Raw genomic sequence first — 10,000 nt, forward strand, 5'->3', positions numbered from 1 at the left:
TTTTGCTGAATCCAAAGGTCCGCATAATAAGCAGAGAACCCGTTTTTCATCCAGAACTGACTCTATGTTGACAGGTATCGCAGGTCCACGAGGTCCGGTGGGTTTTAAAGGTGCTAAAGGTGTTAAAGGTCGATCGGATTCCTGCACAGATGCAAAAGAGGTCAACGGATTTCTGTTCACCAAACACAGCCAGACAATCTTAATCCCAGAATGCCCTGCAGGTTCAACTCAGATATACAGCGGCTACTCGCTGCTGTTCATCAATGGTAACAACCGCGCTCACGGACAAGACCTGGGTAAGTACAATTGTTATACTTCACTTTCCTTTGTCCAGTTAGTTAAACAGATTCTTGTTTAAGTCTAAGACGGACTAATAAAGAGACTCTCCCAACCAATCCCAATGGTGTAAGCGGCGCTAAGCTCTGGGCACAGTGATGGTGGCTCTGCTAAATAGTCTCAGGAAGGAACTTGTTTTGGTGGAACATTTGCACCCCACAAAAGAAAACTCCTCATACAATATTAAATGAAGTTAACTGTTGACACAATACAGTAACGTGAGCTATTTAAATTAGCTGATACATGGTTAAACCTCATTGGCTCTTACCAGTGTATCTCTGTGTGTACTTTGTCCACAGCAATCCCACCAATCAGTCCCAAAACCCAGTTAGATAGGAAATGTCCTAAACATATTATTTGTAAATCATTACAATCATTCCCTGAAAGAACCAAGCAGGCCTGCCTCTTTGCATCATCCAACTTTTCTTCAGAACTTTACATTTTCAGCGTGTAGCTCGCTAGCTCGAAGTTTGCTGGTGTTTTCCAAAGAGAACGGAGATAGACAATGGAAACACACAGAGAGCGGAAGGCTTTGTCCTGTTAACATAATTATATAATTACATAATAATTCAGTTGATCCAGACTAAAATACATCTTTCTCTCTCTCTCTCTCTTCAGGGACATTAGGTAGTTGTTTACCTCGCTTTACCACCATGCCCTTCCTGTTCTGTAACACTGACAACACCTGTCGCTACGCCTCGCGCAACGACTACTCCTATTGGCTGTCCACCGCTGAACAGCTGCCAGGCAGCATGCCGCTGATCTCTGGGGATTCACTGAATAGTTACATCAGCCGGTAAAACACACACACACACACACACACACACACACACACACACACACACACACACACACACACACACACAAAACAAACTCATGCTTCCAGAACAAACAAAAGTGTGTGTGTGTGTGTGTGTGTAAGCATGTGTTTCCCGTGTTGAAGGTGTTCTGTATGCGAGGCCAGAGCCAACGTGATCGCTGTCCACAGTCAGACCAGCGATATTCCAGACTGTCCCTCGGGCTGGGACTCTCTCTGGTTCGGATACTCCTTCGTCATGGTGAGCTAATGTTGTTGAGTCTCGTTAAAAATGTACTTTAGAAGAACAGTTTAAAGGTAAATTCATTTATAACATTCAACACATTATTGTGTTTGTAGTCTGTTTTAATCAATCGGTTTACTAAATGGCCACCAATCTTGTAAAGTTGAAACAAAAGCCCTATTTGCCTGAGACTGGTATTACCAGGGCACATCATCCATCCATCCATCTTAGTCTGCTTATCCGGGGTCGGGTCGTGGGGGTAGCAGCTCCAGCAGGGGACCCCAAACTTCCCTTTCCCGAGCCACATTAACCAGCTCCGACTGGGGGATCCCGAGGCGTTCCCAGGCCAGGTTGGAGATATAATCCCTCCACCTAGTCCTGGGTCTTCCCCGAGGCCTCCTCCCAGCTGGACGTGCCTGGAACACCTCCCTACGGAGGCGCCCAGGGGGCATCCTTACCAGATGCCCGAACCACCTCAACTGGCTCCTTCATGTGATTTAGAAATTACCCCCACGTCTGTTCGTGCGGCACACAAGCGTAACATGTTTATATTTTTACTCGAAATTCAACAAATGTCAAAATTTTAATACATAATTCCCACAGACCACATAGCCGAGATTGTGTGATCATTTTAGTCCCATGCAAATGTGCATCTCTGTGTTCGTGCTTGTATTGGCTGCGTTGGCAATTATAAATCAAAGTTTTTACATTATATGTGGGGGATAATATCAGTAAGTTGAAGTAAAATATTTCCGAAATGCCCCACACGAAGAGAGACGAGAGACTTTCTAATTCACGTGAGCTCCTCTGCTAATTCTAGTCCTGTACGAATAGGACTTGGGAACAGAATAGGGATGTAGTATAAGTTTAGCACCTGATAGCCAGTGATGTAACAAACGGTACACACCAGAAGATGTTTCTGAGTTTAGGACCTTGATCAGAGAGGGTCAGATCGGATGTTCTGTGCTCTAATATCCCCTCAGAGAAACATCAGCGTCTATGAGTTGTTGCTTTGACCTTTGACCCTTGCTGTTGATGCTGTTGGTGTCCAGGAAACTGGAGTGGGGGCGGAGGGGTCAGGTCAGCCGCTGGCCTCTCCCGGATCCTGTCTGGAAAACTTCCGGAAGATTCCTTTCATCGAGTGTCACGGCAGAGGAACCTGCAACTACTACACCGACTCGTACAGCTACTGGCTGGCTGCTCTCAACCCCCGCGACATGTTCAGGTACGACACACCTGGAAGCACACGTTCAAGTACACAACAATGTTTCTCACCACGTTCAGGTACAACACAGCTGCATCAACATGCTCAGCTACACAAAAATGATAAGGTTTTGCAAAACGCTCAGGAACGCAACATGTTTAGGATTGTAGGACCCCAGGAAGAATATCTTTTAGCTTATGCTGAAGCTAAAGGGGATCCACATTAAACAAAAACAAAGGTACGCAACATGTTTAGATAATTTCAAAGAGTGCAGGTTCACAAAACACTCAGCTATGCAAAATGCTCAGTTTAGCAAAATGTTCAAGTACGCAACATGTTTAGGTAATGACAAAACATTCAGGTACGCAAAACGTTCAGGTACGCAAAGCGTTCAGGTACGCAACATGTTTAGGTAATGTCAAAACATTCAGGTACGCAAAGCGTTCACGTACGCAACATGTTTAGGTAATGTCAAAACGTTCAGGTATGCAAAACGTTTCAGGTACGTCAAAATGTTCAGGTACGTCAAAACGTTCAGGTATGCAAAATGTTTAGGTAATGTCAAAATGTTCAGGTACGCAAAACGTTCAGGTACGCAAAGCGTTCAGGTACGCAACATGTTTAGGTAATGTCAAAACATTCAGGTACGCAAAGCGTTCAGGTACGCAACATGTTTAGGTAATGTCAAAACATTCAGGTACGCAAAGCGTTCACGTACGCAACATGTTTAGGTAATGTCAAAACATTCAGGTATGCAAAACGCTCAGGTACGCAACATGTTAACGTAATGTCAAAACATTCAGGTACGCAACATGTTTAGGTAATGTCAAAACGTTCAGGTACGCAAAACACTCAGGTACGCAACATGTTTAGGTAATGTCAAAACGTTCAGGTATGCAAAATGTTTAGGTAATGTCAAAATGTTCAGGTTCGCAAAACACTCAGGTACGCAAAATGTTTAGGTAATGTCAAAACATTCAGGTACGCAGAATGTTTAGGGACGCAACATGTTTAGGTAATGTCAAAACATTCAGGTACGCAGAATGTTTAGGGACGCAACATGTTTAGGTAATTTCAAAGAGTGCAGGTTCACAGAACGCTCAGCTATGCAGAATGCTCAGTATAGCAAACAGTTCAGGGACACAACAGTGTTTTCAAAAGATTCAGGTACAACCCTCCTGCATCAACATGTTAATGTGCATCATACAACGTTCAGATATGCAAACTTAAGTTTTCGTTTATCCCAACCTCTATCAAGCTGCTGAACTCCAATAGTAACACTTAGAACAACAGAGCAAAGTGCAAGAAATACACCATCACTTTTTGCACGTAGCACTTTAATTCTTACAGTCACTTTTAAAGATGTAGTTTTGTCTGTACAGTCATGTGTCCTTCCTTCATGTCCTAAGATGTCTTATGTTGATTTTATGTTGATTTTATGTTTGATGTTGATTTAAGCATAGTTTCTATGTATGTTTGTGTTGTGAAGCAACAGATTGTAGCACTATGCCCAAGACAAATCGGTAAGTGTATTCAAGGGCTGCACAATTAATCGCAATTTTATCGAAATCACAATATGGACTAGTGCAATATCCAAATTGCAGGGGGAAAGAATTACTGTGGCGCTGACGAGACGTCCCGGCCTACAAATCGTCTCCTACTGACTAAAGAAAAAATCTTTGTTTGGTACAGATCCTCGCATAAATCACACTATATAATTTCAATTTCTTTAATATTTTTCAATGAAAATGAGAATAATGATACAAAAATGATCATTCCCTGTAATTTCGTGAATCATATCGCAATTGCAATATCAGTCAAAATAATCACAATTAGATATTTTCCTCATATCGTGCAGCCCTAGTTTGTTCTATTCTAGTCTTTCCCTGATGTCTCTCTCTCTCTCTGTCCTGTAACAACTTGTGTATTTGTGTGTGCGTGTGTGTGTGTGCGTGTGTGTGTGTGTGTGCGTGCATGTGCGTGTCTCTGTTCTGCAGCAAACCGAAGCCTCAGACTGAAAAAGGAGAGTTTCCCGGCAATCTGATCAGCCGCTGTCGAGTCTGTATGAAGCATGAAGTATGAACTGTAAACACCCACACCTGATAAAACTGATACTTCTGCTGTAAATGATACTGCTGCTAACACTATGTATACTACTACTACTCGTACTATTACTGATAATAAATACTACTATTACGACCTGAGCTGCAGTACGCAGAGCTGAAAGAGGCTCGATGGTGTTTTAAGCCCCCACCGTCGACTTCAAGGCAGCGCTGCGACCGTTGACTTCAAGGCACCTAACCCTAACCCTTGCCTAACCCAAGTGCCTTCCATGCAGCGCTGCCTGGAAGACGACATTGGGGGCTTAAAACACCAAACACCCTGAAAGAGCACAGAAAAGAAGCCGCAGTTCCTCCAACAGCCAGTAGACGGAGCTCCAAGAAAACGTGAAGTGAATCAACGCATTCTCATGATACTCATTATCGTATGATAACGTACGAAAACGTATGCACAACAATTCCTATGATATCCTACGAAATTAGGGGGATTGCGGCCGGTCACATGACAGTTGGATTTAACCGAGAAAAACAGCGTCATGCGGCAACGACAGATACGTTTTTTGAGAAAAACCAACCCTCCGAGGATATGGGTGGTTTGTTCCCCCCCCTCTTATCCGACCCAAAAGAGCGTTTCATAAATCAGCGCCCCCTAGTGGTGGCAGGAAATACGTCCTCATATCTAAACGTTGTGAAACGGTCCCAGTTTGGTTAGGTTTAGACACCAAAACTACTGAGTTAAGTTGATAAAAAGCTGGAGGTTTGGGTTTAAATCAGACGTTACTTCACTTCCTGAAGGTTAACACGTGGGGAGCGTGCCTATGTTCCCACATTTCTAAGATTTTATTCCAAAATTCAATTCAATTCAAGTCAATTTTATTTATAGTATCAATTCATAACAACAGTTATCTCGAGAAACTTTACAGATAGAGTAGGTCTAGACAAATTAGGCGCTATGTTTCCCACATTTCCTTTTTCATAAATTTGTATCAGATTTTAACCCTAACCCTAACCCTAAAAAATGTTGTGGGAGGATAGGGCTTACATTGAAGGGAAATGTAGGAACACAAGACCTAATTTTGAAAATGTCCTATAAATGTGGGTACATAGGACCGTGGGAACATAGGGCTGACCCCACCGTGACGCAGAACGTGACATAGCTCCGTTTGTTCCATAAAGTTAAAGAAACTGGCTAGCTCACCTGGTAGAGTGGGCGCCCATATATAGAGGGTTTACTCCTCGACGCAGCGGCCGCGGGGTCGACTCCGACCTGCGACCCTTTGCTACATTTCTTTCTTTCTTTATTTTGGATAGCCCATTGAGATGTACCATCTCATTTTCAAGGGGGTCCTTTCAATCACTGTTAGAAAATAACAACCAGAGCCACACATGCTCAAAACATGACATTACACAATAACATAACATCACAAAAATAAACAAGACATCATTCACAGTATGCTCCCCCCCCTCCAAGTCCACCACCTCCCCAAATTATACAATAAAATACATGGTTACATTGACAGTAATAAGTAATAAGTCCTCATAAGCTGTTCATATAATAATAATAATACAGCATTATAATAATACAACATTCAGATGAGCCCGAAAAAAAAGAAAAGAAAGAAACCTCAATTAAAACATATATTTCCCCCTCTCTCTCTCTTTTCAGGTCTAATCTGTCCTACACAAATAAAGGCCTAAAATGCCACAAAAAATATCTTTAAAAAAAACCCCTGATTTAGAAGATTCTTTTTCAAAAACAAATTTTTGGAAAAATACTTTTTGAAGACCAAATCTCATTTTAAAAAAGAAATCTGTATATTTCTTAACCTTCCTGTTGTCTTCCTCTCGACCATGCAACGTGTTGTTTTTCTGGGTCAAAATTTAAAATTCAAACTTATTTTTAATGTTTTGGTCGACTTTTCGACACTTTTGTCGCTTTTCCCGATGTTTTTTGTCGATTATTTTCTGCGTTTTTTAAAAAGGTTTTTGTTGGGTTTTTTCCCCACGTTTTTTAATATTTTTTCCGGCGCTTTTGTCGCCTTTTTCAACATTCTTTTATGAATTTTTCTTCAAATGCTATACAATTGAATAAAACACCCAAATTTAATGAAAGTAGTGAACTGATCATTTATTTAACTTGTTAAAAGAGCGTTGTTACTTTTCCCAAAATGTTCTTTTTCGATTTTTTGGGACATTTTTGTTGTTGTTTTGACCAAGTTTTTGAAGCCTTCTCTGACATTTTTTGTCACTTTTTGACGTTTTCTCACTTTTCACGAAGTTCTTTGTCACTTTTTCCAATATCTTTGTCGATTTTTTTCTGCGTTTTTTTTTTTGGACGTTTTTGTTGTTTTTTTCCCCTACATTTCTGTCCCTTTTTTCAGTGTTCTTTAATCAGTTTTTTTCTTCAAATGCTATAAAATTATGTAAAACACCCAAATTTAATGAAAGTAGTGGACTGATCAGTTATTTAACTTGTGAAGCGCGTTGTATGGAACCATCCACGTTATTCTTTTTTTTTTTTTTTGACAATTTGGGTGATAGAAACCCAAATTTGTGATATAGAAATCTTTTGAAAATGGGTCAAATGTGACCCGAGGGCAACAGGAGAGTTAACAAGATTAAATAGTTAATCACAAAGCGCTGAAAAGACCGCAGCGATTCTCTCTGCAGTCTGAGGGCGAGCGCTGGGCGAGACAAACAAACAGCCCGTTACGGTGCGTCATTCGCCTGCACGACAAGCTGAGGCTTTTGGGCTCGCCATCTCCGTACATTACATTATGTGACGCCAAATTTAACGGCCACTTGGCAGTTGTTTGAGGATGCTGCGTTTATCACCGTCATCTTAAGGCCCAGACACACAGAGCCGACGGCCAAACGTCGGCAGAAAAGCCAGTGTGACTGATCAGTCTCCTCGAGTTGGTCCAAAAAGTTCCTCAGAACACACCGAAGAGACGAGACGTAATACGTCTCCATAGCAGCAGGCGGCGCTAATCTGTATTGTCGCCCAAAAATGAAAACCGGCAGCTGATTGGACGAACGCGTCACGTGGGTCTGGTTTCTCTGGAAATTCACAGCCAGACTGTCATATTGGACTAAAATAGTTCACCAAAACGTGTTTCTGAAAACATTTTAAGAGAGAAATAGGCCGTGCAGTTTCTGAATCTGTCTTCATTTCAGATCAACAAAGGTCAGTTTAAAAGATTTTCCTCAGATTTTGAGAGACTCTAGTCACGCTCATCCCGCTCCCCGTTTCCTGGTTGGCTCTCCACCAATCAGATGGGTCATTTGAGTCCGACTGCCGGCAGTGCCCGCCCCGCCGATTATACATGTCAAATCAGCCCAAATGAAGACCGACGGCCCCTCGGACGGACGACAGCACGGAACACACCGAACAGACTCGAGTCACCGACCTCGCCAGACTGTCCAACGGCCGATTATTGGCTCGGTGTGTCTCGGCCTTTAACGTTAAAACTTTTTCACATTTCTTTGTTAACTTTTGAGCCGCTTTGTTTCGGGATGCTCGCCGTGTCTCCGCATCTTTCAGGCTTCCTCGCTCTGTTGGGAGTTTGGATTGAGGGCTCTGGTCAACATTTTTTTATTCATGGTCAATAAACCTAATTCGTGACATTATACCTACTTTTTGAGTTAAAAGCCCCCAGAAATCATGAATTATTTTGACTAATAGTTAAGATCAGAGGATGTTGAGTGGATCACAGACATTTAGTCAGGATATGGTTTTGAAACCATTTAAAAAATGTTTTTTCAAATGCTATAAAATTCATTAAAACACCCAAAATTTAATGGAAGAAATCATTAAATTTACCTGAGAAGAACTTTGTATCCATACAATGCACATACATGCATCCATGTTATTTTTTGGGGCAATTTGGTTGAAAGAAACCCATGTTTCTGATATTATAAACTTTAAACGGGTCAAATCGGAATCGAGGACAACACAAGGGTTAAAAGTCTAGACCCCCGCATATAGTACGACTTCGATTTTTCAGATATCTTCATAGGAAAAAACCTGTCCTATATTTGGTACGATAAGGTACTACGGCCACTAGAGGGCGCCACCACTAGACACATAAACATACACTGTCAGAAAAAGAGGTACAATACAGGTCCATTTTTGTTCCCTTATGTACAAACTTAGCAAATGTTCCCTTAAAAGTACAAACAAATGTATCTTGAAGTTACAATTATGCACCTTCCATTGTACATTGTGGACTTTCCAAGGTGTAAGGTACATATTTGTCCCTTAATAATAATAATAATTTCATAATTTATACATCCCGCAAGAGGAAATTACAATTTTTCACTCTGTTGTTATAACACACATTACACACAGGCCTGGATTACACACACATGCTCAGTACCTATACATGCACTAATAGAGAGATGTCCAGAGTGCCCAGGAGGTGAACTGGCACCTCTCCAGCTACCAGTCCACCACCATACTTTGGTCCGTATGGGGACTTGAACCAGCTCCAGTTCCCAGCCCAACTCCTTACTCACTGAGCTACTGCCACAAACGGCAGGAATTAGTGGATGCTCATCACAGCAGAAAATCCATGTCATCTCTCAATAAAGATCATTTAAGTTAATCTATACTATATTCAAACTCAAAAACTCAATAATTGTGCAACTAAATTAACTGTAAAGTTCTGTGATATGTGCAAAATAAATTTTTACAACAATGTACCTTTGAGAGTACCTCCCCAGTGACGAGCTCTTTTTTCTAAAAAGGTATTTTTTTTCTGAGAGTGTAGGTCAGACTGATGCTGGAACAAACCACCTATGGGGGCGTTTTTTGGGGGGAGGACAGTCTCATTAAAGGACAATTCTGGCACAAAACAAGCCTAGGGGTTATTAACAGATGTGTACCCACTCTGTCGCTCTCTGGGTCATGTTTTCATGCTAATGGAATGAGTTTGGAGCTTGAAAGAAGCTAGCGCGGACCGCTGGTTAGCTTACAACGCTAGTATTCGGGCCACAGGGAAAGTAAAAATAAATCGCTATTTTGTACACTAAAAAGGCTCAAAACTTCACTTCCACACTTCAACGGTAGCATAATGAGGGTCCCTACATGTTAACCGAACTTTGTAAGTGAGCCTTTTTAGTGTACAAAATAGCGATTTATTTTTACTTTCCCTGTGCCCCGAATACTAGCGTTGTAAGCTAATCAGCGGTCCGCGCTAGCTTCTTTCAAGCTATAAACTCATTCCATTAGCATGAAAACATGTCCCAGAGAACAACAGAGAGGGTACACATCTGTTATTTAACCACTAGGCTCATTTTGCGCCAGAATTGTCCTTTAAAAGACTCCCTGAGTGAATGAGAACAGAATACAACGTAAA

At 41.6% G+C, this 10,000-nt stretch overlaps 1 protein-coding gene across 2 annotated transcripts in view; it reads left to right on the plus strand.

The window, feature by feature from the left end:
* col4a3 (collagen, type IV, alpha 3) overlaps positions 1–4,847 on the plus strand; it is a 57,600-nt gene extending 52,753 nt beyond the window's left edge. For both annotated transcript variants that reach the window (XM_036001053.1, XM_036001054.1), the window contains exons 48-52: positions 75–296; positions 955–1,132; positions 1,280–1,394; positions 2,429–2,601; positions 4,578–4,847. In XM_036001053.1, coding sequence (XP_035856946.1) covers positions 75–296; positions 955–1,132; positions 1,280–1,394; positions 2,429–2,601; positions 4,578–4,662 — 773 coding nt within the window. In that variant the 3' untranslated portion in view covers positions 4,663–4,847. The remainder of the gene's footprint in view (positions 1–74; positions 297–954; positions 1,133–1,279; positions 1,395–2,428; positions 2,602–4,577) is intronic.
* The last annotated feature ends 5,153 nt before the right edge of the window (positions 4,848–10,000 follow it).

The sequence above is a fragment of the Sander lucioperca genome, chromosome 5, assembly GCF_008315115.2.
Source record: "Sander lucioperca isolate FBNREF2018 chromosome 5, SLUC_FBN_1.2, whole genome shotgun sequence".
In the NCBI taxonomy this organism is placed as follows: Eukaryota; Metazoa; Chordata; class Actinopteri; order Perciformes; family Percidae; genus Sander; species Sander lucioperca.